Source organism: Chelonoidis abingdonii, chromosome 19 (assembly GCF_003597395.2).
Source record: "Chelonoidis abingdonii isolate Lonesome George chromosome 19, CheloAbing_2.0, whole genome shotgun sequence".
NCBI lineage: Eukaryota > Metazoa > Chordata > Testudines > Testudinidae > Chelonoidis > Chelonoidis abingdonii.
The window spans coordinates 15,442,363-15,459,169 of NC_133787.1; the positions used below are offsets into that span (position 1 = coordinate 15,442,363).

The following is a 16,807-nucleotide window of genomic DNA, read 5'->3' on the forward strand; positions in this document are numbered from 1 at the left end:
ACTATTTATCTCTCTCCATTCTGAAAACTGATAATTCATTCCTACCTTTTGTTTCCCATCTTTTAACCCGTTACTGATCCATGAGAGGACGGCCCTCTTATCCCACGATGGCTCACTTTTCAAAAGTTAATTTATATTAAATACATTTAAAAAATTTTTTTTTTTTTTTTAAATCTAGATCTGTTATGTGTTTTGGTGTAACTTGCATTTTCCTTATGTTAAATTTGCATAATCCTAACAAAACATTTACTTTATTCATCTCTGTTTTATATATCTCATTGGACCTGACACCCCCCCCTAATTTCAATTCCTGGGGAAACCACTGCATGTTACACGACGCAGCAGTCAAAAGGCACCACATTAGCAGCATGTCTGACATTGTCATACTAATGCTTGTCCAAGTTAGTCAAACCACACTACACTGTTGTTGTTTGTTTGAAACATTTGTTACTTCCTAACAGCAGAAACAGGGCGCCAGAAAAGATAGGCTATGGGTCTGATCTGGACTGGTATTGCCTATGATAGAGAGGTTATAAAAATGCTCTGAAATGGCCTGATTTCCAGAAGTGCTGAGCACACCACAGCTCCTAGCTGCAATGGGAGCGGCCAGTACTCATCACTTGAATATATCAGGAGATAGGCATCTATGTCCTGCTCCCCTTTGTGAGATGACCGTGCACATCTTTATAAGGAGTTTGCCAGGTACTGGGGCTGCTATTCAGACAGAAGTTTGCAATAGACTTGTTGAAACACATCCTCTGCTAAAAATCCCATGTGGATAAGGCACTGGTTTGAGACTCAGAAGACGTGAGTTCAATTTCCAGCTCTGCCACTGGCTGGCTACGTGACTTTGCCAAGTCACTGCCATGCTCTGTGCCTCAGTTTCCCCTTATAAAAACTGGGATAATGATACTGAGCACCTTCGTAAAGTGCTTTGAGATCAACTGATGAAAAATGCTATACAAGACTTAGGTATTATTATAACTATGAGCCATACACATTGTACAACGTTCAATAAGGTACTGTGGATACAACAGTTTTCAGACAATACTTTCCTTTCCTTCCATCTTTTCCCCACCTCTGGTTAATTTCTACTCTTGTTCCCTCTAAGATCTCCCTGTGCACTGCTTCCCAATCTCTCTTCCTAGCCCTGGACAATAATCCATCCACGTATCTCATAAATCCTTTTGATCTAAAACAAATAAATGAAAATAATCACCATTATTTATTTCAGTAGAAATGAATTAGCTGGAAATATAAAAAGATTAGAACATGATTAACAATGTTATTTAATAACCATGATCCAAACCACACACGAGATACAATTTAATACCTACTGCACAAATATCAATTTAGTTATTCCACATATCTGGTATCCAGTCTAAAGTTTAGCTCCAATTCCTTGACCACCTAAGCCAGGTATGCAAAGCAGAAAGACACAGATACCCTTTCCAAGTCAGATTAATTCATTGGCAGTCAAATTCTACAGAGAAAAAGAAATCGTCACGTGATAAATCAAGCCTGGGTGTTGTAGATAGGAGCAATGGAGAAGCTGGGAAATCTTATCCCAGAAAGTAAATTCAATTTGTTTTTTCTCCATGTTGCTTTTATGTAAGGGATTTTCAAACCGGTTTGTGTTTGGGTGCACTCTAAGGACCCTCTCCTCCCCACAAAGAAAGCAGTCAAGTTTTACTAGCAATAAGTGTATAAACTCAAAGGGCCCTATTCTACCCATCAGAAATCCCCAGCCATGTCTATACTGGAATATTGCATTATATTAGAATCTGAGTTAATTAACGTGATGATAAATATGACTTAGCAACCAGTGTAGACATGAAAATGTAACTTTTGGTCTTGATTAACTCTAGAAACTCCCTCTGAGTTAACCATGACCAACTAGTACATTTCTGATTGTGTGTGTCTACACTATGCACTAAATCATATTTAATATCATGTTACTTAACATGTTTTCTAACCATGCATTTTCCCAGTGTAGACAAAGCCACGGTGATGTCACTTCCCCATTCATTTGGAACAGTAGATGAAATCTGGCTCTCAGTAAACCAGTGAGGTGCATAACTGCATATGGATCATATTAGGCAATTACTGTGTGTGCATGGCAATAGACAAGTTCTTGAGTAAAAGGGTTACCTGTGTCTTAACACTAAAATGTGTCAAAATTATCATCTTTGTCTCTAAGTCTCCACTATGAGCCATACACTATTTAATTTCCAGCAATGGACATTTCTTAAAGTGACCAGAAATTATTTTGGTTTTGTTCAGAATTTTTTTCTATTAACTTCCTGCTGTACTCTTCACTAGCGATCATTAAAGTAGCAAGGCTGTCACAGAGGTCAAAGATTATGTGGTTTCCTGTTCATCTTTTTCCCTAAGGGGTCCACTCTGCCAGCGTGCCAGCAAGAGCTGCACATCAGCATCTGAGGGAAGAATTTGGCCTTACATTTGTTTGTGACTGTAAGATGTTTGGATGCACTTTGAGAACCTCTGATGAAATGCTCCAATGAAATACTTAGCACTACTACTGTTCTTAACAAAATTATGGGCCTGGTTTTCCTATACATTTAATTTAAAATTATTAATCACTCCCAAAACCATCAAAAGAAGGAATCAGAAAAGTAGATACTGAAAAGATTTGTCTGCATAGTGGAGATTCTAATCCCATACTCTTGGCGTGAAATCTTTGTCACATCAAAATCAACATGCGTTCAATGGACTAAAATGAGACTTGCTATCTTCTTAGATTCTTTTGCTTTTGTTTTCAGCATTTGCATGCCTGAAATTTGTAAGAGATAGGAAATTTGAACTTTCAGGCTAAATATTTTAAATATAAACCTAAGCATGCACACTCCATCCTCTATGGTCAACCCTGTTCCCATTAACAGTAATGGGGGCCCATCTATCAGTGCGATTCCCTGATCTGTAGGCATTGGCAGCAATCACAACGTGCCACTGAAATCCACAAAAAAAGACCCCCAGAAAGTTATTTTCTGAACTAGTAAAACTTTAATTAACAGGAGTTTCTCTTGGCACAGTTTTTGCTATTAAATAAATAAAGCATTTAGTCAAAACCATCTATATTTACTATACAAAATACTGAAAAGCAAACATTTTTAAAAGATACAGAAACTTAGGGTTCTGTGAAAAAAACTGTGCTACATGAGCAGTTATTCACACTTAATGCACGTAACACAAATGCAACACAGTATTTAGCTACTGTATGTTCGTACATGGCTGGTGCAAATTTTTTAGTGTGGGAATGCCATATTATTCCAATTCATTTGTACTTCACAGAATATAAGCAAGGTAGAATTTTTCTTTTGGATATCAAAAAATAAATCAAGTTCAAAGTTGTGGCTCATGGTCAATTGTGATTCACTGTTTTAAGAGTCTACTTTCATTGGTATTAACTTTGGACATGTTTAGATTAGATGGGAGTTTGTTACTACTGCTGTTATCTCTTCTGGCAGAATATCTTTGGGTTTTAGAGCAATTCTTGCCCATTCTACATTCCTCCCTCTCCCAAGCCCCCGTCCCCCCCCAGATGAAACATACTAAATATATTCTTGATTTCAAATATTTTGGACAGCAATGATCTGTGTATTTTTAAAAAGATCAACCATTTCTTTTGTCAACATTGCAGAATACTGGCAAATACTCTGCTGAAAAGAGAACAGCATCACTTACATCTCAGGAACAGATAACATGGCATCCCTTTTCAGATGGAATGTACACTTGTGTGTTTGCATGCGATATAACATAAGTCACTTGAATACATCAGACTTCGTTAACACTATAATATAAATAAGCTTATTCCTTCTACTAGACATGTAAATGCCTTTTTTTTGCAGTCCATAATTATATATACATTGAAAAAGAATAATACACAAGCAGCAAAATAGGCTTAGACTAGAACAACTCAGTGGTAACTAACCAAATTTGTGGCCGTTTCATATTTTCAGTACAGAAAATTCTGCATATAAATATTTTTGGACTTAGGAATTTTAAAATAAACAGAACAGTATAGTTGTCACACAGATCAAACACACTTTAAAACATTTTGCTAGCTTTAACAGAACACAATGTCGACATCTACAAAAGAAATTAAAATAAACCAGATTTTTCAAAGGGACAATAATTCCAAACAACTGCTGATTTTGGGAGCCATGAGATGGAACTAATTACCCACAAGCAGTGATTCCTCTCCAATTCCACAAGAAGGCAAGGCTTTCCACATTTGTTTTCTTTCAATGTCGATGTCTCTGTGTCCTTCCCTAGGACAGTATCCTTCTAACAGTTTTAATGCTCAGCAGCAGGGAAATCTCCCATCTTGAACTGATCCAGACTGCAGTTGCAACAAAACGTGTCCTATTCATAAAGGGCCCGTAAAAATGTGGGATAGTAACATTTCACACTATACATTGTAGACAAAACACACAAATAATTAAAAGAAACTAAAAACAAAAGCAAATCCGTCTGATAGAACAGTTACATTTCTATGTGATCAGAACTCTACTTTTTAGTTCCAAAAGCAATAGAACAGTGGCTATTTAGTCACTTTTGCCTGCACTGTACAAATGCACTACAAATCTGAGCCTCATAGAAAGCAAAACTCAGATTTAGTGACTTTTTTTGTCACACTTTTTCCCATTTGCATTTGACCTTTAAATTTCCCAGCAGCCTATAATGGTCTCATAGGTCTTGCCTCATTTTACTTTGTGGAATGGAAGCCCTTTGATATGAAAAGAGTGGTAGAGGCCAGAATGACTGTGAGCAGCGTTCTTTATGTGTTGAATTGTCTTTAAAAAAAGGAGCAGAGCAAAGCTGTAGGTGCTGGGGAAACACAAATTGCAGGCACCCAAGAAAATGCCATGGGGTATGTGTTTTATACCATACCTAAAAAGTCACTGTTGTAAGAAAAAAATAATGTTAATATTCAAACCACAGATTTCTAAAACACAAGAAAATGTACCTGAGAGTGTGTGTGTATATATATATTTATCTATTTATATTTTATATATATATATATATATATATTTGCCAACATTTAAAGTGAGAAGTATAGTTTCCTCCAATTCTTTCTCAAAACAAAGAATTGTGGATTAAAAACAAAACAAAACAATGAATGCTAGTTATGGCCCAAGCATTAAGGTTTAGTGAGGGTTCATATCTACCTCTTTTCTTTCCTCTCAGATGGCTTCCCAATGCAGAATGGAGAGTAAACAAAAGAAAAAAGGATGTATATTTAAATACTACTCAATATCTAACAGACTTGACTTGAGTCAGTAAAGAACCTTGAAGGCAAAAAGGAAGTATCAGTTGTAAAATGTAGCTCTGTTGACAAATATAGCTAATATTTCCTTGTAATTATTAAGATAGTGAAAGTACAACACAAACAGGCTACATGAATGCAGTATATTAAAATCCCCTTGTAGCACATTACAATCAATAAAAAGAAAATAAAATTTGAATAATACTAGAGGTAGCAGCTGTTTGTATTTTCTGTTATTCTGAGTATTTCTGGAGTCCAAACCTTCGAACATTGCTCCCCTGATAAAAGGCTTGTGTGCAATAAGCCGACATATGGCAGACTGGTAAGCTAGATGTCTGCAGTGTTGTTTGAAGTATCTTTTTCTAATACAATGAAAGAAGTACTTGTAAAGGAAGTGCGTTGATGACCTGCATTAAATCACAGCTCTGAAAGCTATGGCTGTTTGTTGTTTTACTAGCCACTTAAAAACCAATATCAACAAGTTGTTAAGTAAGCTATGCAGCTTCACAACATATAAATAGTGTAAGTTTCAACGGTTTCATATAATTTCTAAAATATAAGCTAGCTGAATATTAATGGAGTAACAATAATATTAATCATAATAATGCCTTAGTCTGAAGTCACAGGAAGGCGTTTCCTTCATACGGGGGGATTCCTGGATGATGTTGGTGGGATCGGTTTTATGTCTGGTAGAAGTGATGATAGTGGTGGTGATGCTCATGGTGGTGATGGTGTTCATGTCTCTGGATCATTTGTCCAACTTGGCCTTCATATAAAATTACTGTGGGCAGGTCTCTTACCTGCTCTTTTTCCACAACTGTCCCCGGAGAATGGAAGGTTTTGCACATTTGATGATTCTCCTTTGCCCTCTGCTTATGTTTCTTGTGAGCCTGCTGGGACTGCATGGGGAGGTAAGGAAGATTTTGGCCCACCCGTGCAGTTGGGGAAGCCATTGGCATGGATGCACCTTGAAGAGGTTTATTCCTTACTGCCCTTCCAGGGTGAACAGAGGCTACATTTTTGCTCTGGATCTTGGGTGACCTAACAAAGTGCTTGTTTGAGTCCTGACTGCGCAGCCTTTGTTGTATTTCTGCAATCTTGGTGTATGCGGCATCAGCCAAATTGATGTGGCTGGGGTCCACCACTTGAGATTTCCTGTGGTGGGCATGGAAGATTTCAGGTTCATGAGAGCGGGATCTAGTCTGATTCACAACTCTATTTGGTGGGTCATACTTCTGAGCTGCTGGAGGAGATCCTAGAAAAGAACAAACAGAGTTAGTTACCTAATATTTCAAATTTTAATTAGCAGCATGCACTTGGCAGGGTTAAGTTTATCAGCAGAGTGGAATTTTCCTCAGGAAGTGAACGTAATTATACCCGTAGCTGTTGAGAAAAAAGTTTTAAAAGTCCTTGTGACAGAGTGCTAGGCAAGAATGGTTGAGCCAGCACTCTGGTCACGGCAGCTCCAATCAAACAACGCAGAATGGAGCTGGTTAAACAGAGCTGTGCCTAATTTGTGGGGGGAGCAGAACTGGCAGGCTAATTAACCCATTAGGCAGAGGCTACAAATAGGCACAGGAAGGAAGCAGAAAGAGAAAAAGCAGGCAACAGGGGGAGGAGAGAGATTACCCTTTGCTCCTTGTTACAGGAGCTGGGGACTCCCTAGGACACTTGGAGCAGAGCTGTATATAGTCTGAAGGTGGTGTAAATAAACTACACAAAATGCCTGACCAGCACAAGAGTCTCTGAGCAGTTTGTGAACCGAAGCGGAGGCAGGAGCCAGAGGAACCTGTCACGGTCCTATTATTAAATACTATCCAATGAATCCTCTACCTGGCAATCTCACAGACGGCAGCTGGGACCACGGATCTAGGAACTTGAACTAAGGCACAAGCCTCATCTCTATGCTGATTGGGTGACTGCCATGGTTCCTGATTAGCTTAAATAAGGGCTGAAGCCCAGAGGAGAGAACAGGAAGATGGCTATACAACTGGGCTTCCCGCTGCCATGGACTGCTGCTCCAGTGTTTACCTGTTCTGGCCTTCTGATCCTGACCTCCTTGTGTCCTGACTCATGTGAGGTGGTCACTCACATGTTCCCAGAATTCCAAACATTCCAGTACTTCTGGGAATGGCATGGGCCTGCCTCCACTTGTGTGACCCCACCTCCACCAGGAGACCTTGCATGTGAGGTCATGCCACATGGGGGTGGGGGCATCATCTCTAAGTGCATGCCACTCTGCCCCCACTGGCGTGACCTCACATGTGTGATGTGTTCAAGATCACATTGCAGGGGGAGAGTGGCATGCTCTTAAAAATGGCATCCCCTGACCAATACTGGACAAAACCAGACAGGGGACACCCCAAAAGAAGACCATCCAGTTCAAAACTGGACAAGTGGCCTCCCTAGATTCTTGATAACTGACTCTTGATCCCTGTCCTCTATTTGTCTCTTGATTCTGATCTCCTAGTGTTCCAACTTGGTCTGATTCTTGGTAATTGGCTCCTTGACCCTGGACTCTTGGCTTGCACCCAGTGCTATCCCTTAGGACATGCTACCCGTGCCCCAGCCCTGACACTTACTTTATTTTGACAAACTCTCCTTCTTGGACATCAGTCTAGATTGTATCAAAATTATGTCATCTGATACAGTAAAATACAGAGGCAGGGCAAAACTGCAGTCCAAACCCCTTTGAATCTGGGGGGTTTGGTTCTGGATTGGATGCCAAAATCTGAAAGCAACTATTTTCTGGTTCCAGCTCAGATGTGGCCTGCATTATCGAAGCCTGGCACTGATTTTGCCTTGGTCCTAATAAACTGGATCTGAACACTGCTCCCCAAGCCCATCTTCAGTAAATAGCTATGGATCAATCATACAACATGCTCATTTCTAAATTCAGTGGGCCCAATTCAGCCCGTGTAGCTGAAGACAGAACTGGGACAAAAGTCTGAAAAATCAATTCCTATATTACCTGGCCCAAATTTCGATGTGTAGTTTTCTATTCCTGCAAGATCCAAATAGTGGTTTCTCCTTTCAATGTTCTCATCCACGCAATGGCGATAGCACCCGCTTTGCTCAGGAGTGTTGTCGCTGGGGTGATATCTGTGGGCAGGAAGCAAAATGAAAATTCAGCAAAACTTCTTCAGATTGTTACTGCCACCTCGAATCCAAAAGTTCTTGGACACTTTGAAATGATAGGAGTTACTTGCAAAAATACACAAAGAATGTCTGACCTTCTGGATTTCCAATGGGCTAAATATATAGCCCTGCATCGACTCTCCTTTCCCTCCTATACATTGATTCCATGATGTTGCAAAAAAAAGGGATACTTTCAAATCTACTTCACACAAAAGCAGATAAAAACACCATAAGGGTTTATTACGTACTGTGTAGAGTCTGTAGTTGGGCCAAACCATTCAATACATTTGCTAATCTGGGTAAGCCAAGGAAAGTCTGCTGTTTGACATGGCTGCTTCCAGCTCCGCAGGGAGGCATTGGAATGAGTCTGGTGTTAGATAAATGGTCTAAATGTTCATGTGGCTCTGCTTCAGGGAAGTAGGCAGGTGTATTTACTAGAGAGAAACTGGGGGAGAAGGTGTCAGTGGAAAAAATCTGAGATAATGCATTGCTTTTTGCCAAAATACGTTTAATAAAGTCAGATCAACCTCTGGCTTCATAATCCTGACTCCTTTTCCTGCTCAGCTTTGCAACTTTATTTATAGCAGAACTATTTCCTGAGAATGAATATCTGAAATACCATTTGTTTACGAGGGGGGGGGGGGGGGGAAATCAAGCAGAGGTTTACAATACTGTATCCAACAATGCTGAACAGTTTAATTCACCACGTCCAGATGTGAACAATATCTCTATTGCAACAAATGGGATGAGGAAAATACTTTTTTGATTAAATCACGGATTATCATTCAGGGCGGCACTTCCATCTCTGAGACTGTGGGAGGGAGTTTGCTTTCCTTTACACTTTCGTGAAACCCTACTTATATCAGTGAGAAGCCAGAATTTCAGGTTGGTTTCAAAATAAGGGCTCAGTCCTGCATGGTGTTGAGTGCTCAGGCCCAAGTTCAGCACAGCATTTAAGCTTTATCTCTCAGCACCTTGCAGGCTGCAGGATTGTGCCCAGTGTAAGGTTGGTGTCTCAGTAGGGATTGCCTAGAGAGCCGCCTTGATAAAAATCCCCAATCTATCACAGGGTGTCAGATTCATTTGGAGGATTAAGTTTACATTGCTTTAATATATGCAAATATTCTTGCATGTAACATTGCCTGCTTGGAAAGCCGTGAAACTTTAAAGGTTTGGAATGTGGTGCTGAAGTCACCTTTACACCCTGGAAGTGACAGAAGCCCTCTGCAGTAGCGTGTCAGAAAGAACTGGAACAGAAAACTATCAGGCTTTTTCTGCTTTTGATAACTGATCTGCCCATACACCATACAAACCTCATCTGGATCTTTGTGGAATTCTACAGTTATGGCAGTTTAACTTGTAGGAACACAAATCAAAAAGCTTCAGCAGCTACGATTTGGCATATGAGTGCCCTATATTGCTGCTGATCTGCCACAGCTCATGGAGATCAATGGAAGTTGCATGCATGCACTGAAGAAACTGTATGGTTCATACAGCATAGGAATAACTGTTTCTGGTCCAGCACAATTCAGCATCATTGTATAAAACTGTCCAAAATGGAACTACCGAGGAACCAGTTTTTTTGGTACTGTAATGAATTCCATCCCCCACTGAGACAATGGAGAAAAATTATGCTAGTACCATCACAGCCCTGAATTCTAACAGCTTTCTTACATGTAAGACGACATTCAACAATGCAAATATACACAGTGAAGCAATTACACCTTGATGAGAGATGTGCCCCACCATCAAAAAGAACTTTCAGTATTTCTGAGCACTGGGGTTTCTGGCATCCATCGCCTGCCTGCTCCTTTGCACATACATGGAAGCATTCAGGCATCAAACACTTGATTCTAATCTTCTGCAGGATGTAAGAATGTGTGTGTCTGAGAAAGAGACATTTGCTAATGTCTTTGAACAGTATATGAAACCCTTTTCTGAAACTCTGAAGCATCACTATGATGAGGAGTCCTGCCATTATGTAACAGAACGGGGGATACAGCAACACGAATGTGTAGGTCAGGAAACTGCAAAGGACATTTCCTGAAAGCTGTGGTCTGAGAGAACATGACATTTAAACAAGCCAGGGCTAAATTGCTTAAACAGGTCTGGGTGAAGAGGAGGAGACCAATGGAGACTGTGTTTCTGTGGGAGAGGGGAAAGATATTTCAAAGCCTGGTTTTATGTAAGTATTTTCCCTGTTGCCCAAAAGCAAGTAGGAACAGCAACAGAAATGGGGTAGCATTGACACAGCCACCCCACGAAGTTGCCTGCTAATGGTGTTCTCGCTGTCAGTGCTATTATTATTATGCAAGAGATGCTGGGTAAACCAATCATAAATCTGGACACTTGATCTGAATATCTGCATTAGCACTACAGGTAGAAGCTTTAGCCCATATGAAATCCCACCCCCAGAATACTCTTCCCACCTTACAGGCAGGGACATCCCTATCAGTTCCATCTTGAATATTAACAGACTCTTGTCTGTAATTCCCAGGAGAGTGAAATCATGAAAATATATGCCTCTCACACATGATTTCATTGCAACTCTAAAGGCGAGCCCCCACATTCATCTCCTTGCCACTGCTGAGCATGAGGAAGACTGAGCATGTGGCCAACGTGCACAGAAACTTGGGCTTATTCCTGTAACAAACACAAAGGCCAGATTTTTTGCTGTGTTCGCATTTGGCAAGGTGTCAGGAAGAAAGGGGATTCTCAGGAATTCAGTGTTGGCTGCCTGATGCTCTGCATAGCCCTGGTCACTAGTTAGAATTGCCTAGGAAGGCTCTAACATGAGCCTGCTGGCAATGGTATCCAAGGGACCATCTGCATCCTGTGGCAGAGGGGTAAAAAGGGAGCAGAGCCGAGAATCTGCCCCATAGAAAACACATTTGGTTCAAGTCTGACTGCTGGTTTCAAATGGGATTAGTTGACATTCAGAATACAGCCCTGTCCTATTCAGAAGCAGCACCTTGTTCAATTCAGATGAAGAAACAGCTTTTGAACAGGTTATGGGCTCTACATCTTAAGTCAGCTAAGATGTCTCTTCATGCAAATACATTCAAACTACTACAAATAATATGGACTTGTATTTTCAAGGGGGGTGGAGAAATTCCACCCTGAACTGCCTGCTCAAGTAACCAATCAAGTGCCCAGAGAGAGCCTTTGTGCTAAAAAACAAACTGTATGGAGTCACAAGTAAAAAGGCAGAATTTGTTTTCTTGCCTGTAATTTTGATCTCTGAATCTGGATCCACTGCTCTGGAATATTTCTGACGAATCCAGAGAAGGGAGGCCCAGTTGCTTTTTGCCCCCACCCCACACCCCCCAAGGAACCTGAACACTCCCCCTGCTGGCATATTTGTTGAATGAAGTACATCCCCCTGAGAAAAATACTCCTGAAGTCAGAACTAGAACTTTTTTTTTTTGCATTGAAACAATCACTACTATTGTTTTTTTGCAAAGAAACAATCACTACTATTGTGTCGATGGCATGTCAGCCCCAACTAACATTCCCTTTTGCCCTAGCTTGAATGTTCAGACAACTTCATACTAGCCCAAACATATACAGTGACCATAGAAAGGATTTGTCCAAAGCAGTGGATTTATATTAGGAGATATAAAAATTACAGGATTATAAGTTTTTTGTTTAATTAGTCATTTGAACAAGGGAAATAACACTTTTACAATGAATTGCAAGGGGAGAATTTTTGTTCACTGTATAAATAAAATAAGTAAGATACGCTTTGAAATCTGCCCTTGACAGATCTGTCTCAACTGACTATCACATATTTTGATGTTCAGTGCAGCATTTGTCTATAAGGCAGGTGGAAGATGTGAAATGGGGCAAATACATGCTTCTCTTTGCTAACCTTGCCAATGACATGACTAGACATTTTCAGAGGAATGGGGCCTATTCTAGAATGGCATCCAAACTAATATTGTGCATTCCTTCAGGGAGAGACTTCAAATAGGTCTGTTTTATCTTATCTCCAGAAGGCTGCAACCGTACCTGCAGCTGAGCATAAAAGAAACTACTGTGTCCGTTCTTCACTGGAAATGGATGCACCCTGAGTCACACAGGCAGGAAGCCACAAAAAAAAACAATAGACAGATTTTTTTTTTCCAAGTGGTGAAGGGCATCTTGAGACTTAAAAACAAAAAACAAATGCCCCTGCCCCTGCGCTAATTTTCCTTGAAAATTTACAATGAAAGCATCAACTCTTGGGAATCTTGCTAATCTGTAGGTGAACGTTAATCAGTGACTGGCTAATTTCCTAAGGGGCTAGGGTTTCACAAGGGGACTGTGTGGCAAGGAGAAGGAACTATTTCTGGCTGCTAGGAGGCAGGATGGGTTGGGAGTCTTTTAGAGGCAATAACTCTGCCTGCCCATCTGCTAAGAACCCCTCCCCTCCCTTCCTTTTGCTGGGAGGCTTTCCCCTTCTCTACTGCCAGTTCCCATCTGCTTTTCTTAGACTGGAGGGTAGCAGAAGAGGGGCAGGCTGGGTTTGGAGCTCAGGCCAGGATATGGAACAAGGTGTTAGCAAGGACTAGAACTGGTAGTGTTTGTTAACAAAGAGGTAGGACTGGAAGCAGAGTAGAGATAGGTTGGAAGCTGTCTGCCCACGGGGGGAAGCCATCTTCTGGTGCTTAGAGGGAATGGAGTTGAGAGGAGGAAATTAAACTAAGACCCAAGCCCACTCAGCAGAAGAAGCTGAAGGGAGGCATGGGTCCTTCTGGGCCGACTGGAAAGGGAAGGAAAAACTATATTTCTCTTCAATACCTCTGTGTGAACTAATCAGGTCAGCCATCCTCAGTGCTCAAATACCTGAGCATGTGATATGCTGGTTAAGTGCATGGGATCATGGTTGGAGAGAGTGGGAGTTTTTCCTCACTTCAGACAGCTGGCTGATCTTTTGCTGTTATGGTGTTATGGTGGTTATGGTGGTTCAGTTTTCTTGTTGTTTTCTTGTTTTTCTTTGAAACCAGGCTGTGTTTTCAGACTCTGCTTATGAGGCCAGTGCCCGGAAAAGGCACTTTTATATTTATAGAAATAGAAATGAATGTGTCAGTCCAGTGGCTGGCCCACATAATGCGTAAGAGCCTGCTACTTAGCTGCAGCTAAAATACTCTGTTAACTCAAGTAGTAGGGGCGCGAGCTTTTGAGCCCAGAGACCCAAGGTATTTAGGCACTTATCTCCTACTGAAAGCAATGGGAGTTAGACACATAAATATCTTTGAGGATCTGGGTCTGGGTGCTAATGTACCCGAGGGATCAATCCCTAGTGACCATGATCCATTAAAAGAGCACCTAGGATTGGTGGTGGGGTTTTAAAATATCACCACCCATCTTTCCTTGGTCTAATGGAATCACGTTTCTTAATGTGGCCTAAGTAAACCTGAAGGGAGATAAGGCTCCAAAGCAATCACTATTCAATGTTAATTTCTCTATTTAAGGTTCTTTCTTATTTTGTACACAGCACCACTGGACTGCATGGTGATAACAGAAGCCATGTAAGAGAACAGGGTCCCTGCCCAAGGATTTTGTGGAATAGCTGGATAGCACAAAGGGAAAAGAAAAACAGACCATAGTAGGAGAGGGATGGAAACTGCAAGCAAAGGGGGGGAGGGGTGGAGAAGGGGTTAAGGTATGGTTTTGCCCAAACACAAGCAAAGACATCTTTCATTGAGATGCTCAACTGGTGCTCTTTTAAGTGAAATATTCACCCAAACCTTCCAATGGGTTCTCAGAGGTAGGAGATGGTAAAGCAAAGCTTGTATGGCTAGAAACTAGAGACATAAATAACATCTTTCACTAAAGCTAGCTTCCTAGGCTTTCCTGGATATGGACTCACACTAGCAGCTAGGGGTGCCACAGGAAAGCCTACTTCAGTAGTAATCCCATGGAATTTGCTGTTTGTTTCAAGGTGAAAAGTCCCATGATTCCTCTGACTAAAATATCAGCAGCTGAGCCTTTTGAGGCTGGCCCATTGCCAGCTCAGCAATTCCTTCCTTTGAATGGATGAAGAGTTCATTCCACTTACCTGAGAGAAGCCCGCTGCTTCTTTTCAGAGCTTCTCAGTTCTTCATTGGCTTTGCTCTCAGCTCTGTGCCTAGAGCTCTGCAAATCTGCACCCCAAAAAAGGAAAGTTATTTCATATTATTGATATTATTCTGTCTGGCAAATGTGCAGCAGTACATAGAGATTCATTATTGGCTTGCTGTTTGCACCAATCCATAATACCTCGTTATGGGCAAAATCTTCAAATGTGACAAAATGACAGTAGCCTAAGTCCTATCCACTTTCAATGGTAGCTGGGTGCCCAAATCACTTAGGTTCCTTGGGGAACATTTTCAGAAGTACCTATGGTCCCACTGAAAGTCAATGGGATTTAGACTCCTCAGTCACTTAAGGTGCTTTTGAAAATTTTATTTTATTAGTTCAAATCAAGATAATACTATGGGGCTTAGTGTACCCAAAGTTTTTGCACTGATATAACTGTTTTGGTGAAGAGTGTGGTTTTATTGATACAGCCCCTAGCATGAAGAAGTTATACTACTAGAAAGGTGTCCATACTGATATAGCTTATTCCCCTTCCTGTATGCGAAAAGATATACTGGTAGAAGAATTTTTAACCTGGTATAACGGCCACTGCACTATGCTGGTATAGTTAAAGCAGTGCAACTTTTGTGTGGACAAGCCCTGGTAATTCTTTACTGTGCAAGACTGTTAGGCTTGGCCTACAATGTGGAGTGGGGGGAAATCTATCTAAGATAGACAACTTCAGCTACGAGAATAGCATAGCTGAAGTCGACGTATCTTAGATCAAACTAAAATTACTTATTTCGCGTCCTCGTGGTGCTGGATCGATGGCCGCGGTTCCCCCGTCGATTTTGCTTCCGCCTCTTGCACTGCTGGAGTTCAGCAGTCGATGGGAGAACGATCGGGGATCGATTTATCACATCTACACTACATGCGATAAATCGATCCCCGATAGATCGATTGCTACCTGCTGATCCGGTGGGTAGTGTAGATGTACCCTTAGAGTAACACATTATAGGCAGAATCTATTGCCCACAGTGCCCTCAGAGGGCTAAGAGAGTCACCCTTGTGCATCTGATGACAGGATTTGTCCAATATTTGTATTTAAACTGATCAATTTACATCAGCCACGACTATATCATTAGCAAGTATTTATTGATTAACTGGAAGGGCTAAACAGATCTACATATTGTATAGCACGCATTAAAGGTACAGTGATGTAGTTCTCTCTTTTCTTCAGTTGCCTTCCTAAGGCCTGGACTAAACTTGAAAGCTGTGCAGGTATAACTATTTTGGTTGAGGTGTGATTTTTTTAAAACCAACATATTTATATCAGCCAAAGCATAGTATGGATGCAGTTATACTGATATAAAGCTGCTTTATACTGGTATAGTTATTTCTCTTCCCATACAGGAATGGATATATTGGTATAAAGCACTTGTATACTGATAAAACTGTGTCCACACTACGAGGATTGTACCACTTTAACTATACCAATATAGTTAAAGTGGTACAACTTTCTAGTGTAGACAAAACCTTCTTGTAGCTTGTAGTCTGTAACTACTGTGAATCAGAAATAATCAAATGAAACAATGAATTTCAAACACAGACTCCTAAGTTAGAGCATCCACAGCTGAGGCCTCCAATGGGCAGTTAGAAATTACAACACGCCCAGAAACAGTTGTTCTGATTCAAGTGTCCCTATAACTGGTTTTTCTACTAGGAAATGTGAACTGAAATCTTTGAGGGGAAATGTTTTGGCAATATTTCACAGGGCATATGGCACATGCTTACCAGGAGGGTTTAGTAAGATACTCTTTTTCTTCTGACTTCCATCAGGTGCCACGGTAAGCTTCACTCGCAGAGTTTTACTGGAACTAGGAGAGTGGTTTACTGATGCATCAACTACCTCATAGATGGTATGAAGCAAGCTTGTAATGTCCTACAATTGGGATTGAAACACAACCAGAAAAATAATATTGTAAAAATGGGTAAAGAACCATTTCTTTTGGTACTGACCAATTTAACCATTCTGGACCAATCAGGTGCCAACACACCCTCAAATCTCACTGAATTCAAAAGGGAGCTAAGGGTGCTCTGCGTCTTGAAGTAGTACCGAGCTTCATTGAATCATGTCTTCTTATTCTCAGATGGACATATCCTTAGCCATGTTTCCTTGCTGGATTTACAGATAAATACAACCCATCTCAGGACATCAGGTGAAAGCTATAAAAGAAGTGTTTCAAGTATATGACCCTTTTCTTCGACATTCCTTACATTCAAATGACATAAATGTTCTGAAATGGGACAGGATAGACCAAAACACCCTTAGAAAAA

General features: G+C 40.8%; 1 protein-coding gene across 2 annotated transcripts in view; it reads right to left on the minus strand.

Moving 5' to 3' along the window:
* Window positions 1-3,014: 3,014 nt before the first annotated feature.
* Window positions 3,015-16,807, minus strand: part of NKD1 (NKD inhibitor of Wnt signaling pathway 1) — a 151,289-nt gene continuing 137,496 nt past the window's right edge. For both annotated transcript variants that reach the window (XM_032787841.1, XM_032787840.2), the window contains 4 exons: window positions 16,265-16,412; window positions 14,472-14,556; window positions 8,262-8,392; window positions 3,015-6,545 (listed from right to left, as the gene is read on the minus strand). In XM_032787841.1, the coding sequence (XP_032643732.1) occupies window positions 5,971-6,545; window positions 8,262-8,392; window positions 14,472-14,556; window positions 16,265-16,412 (939 nt within the window). In that variant the 3' untranslated portion in view covers window positions 3,015-5,970. The remainder of the gene's footprint in view (window positions 6,546-8,261; window positions 8,393-14,471; window positions 14,557-16,264; window positions 16,413-16,807) is intronic.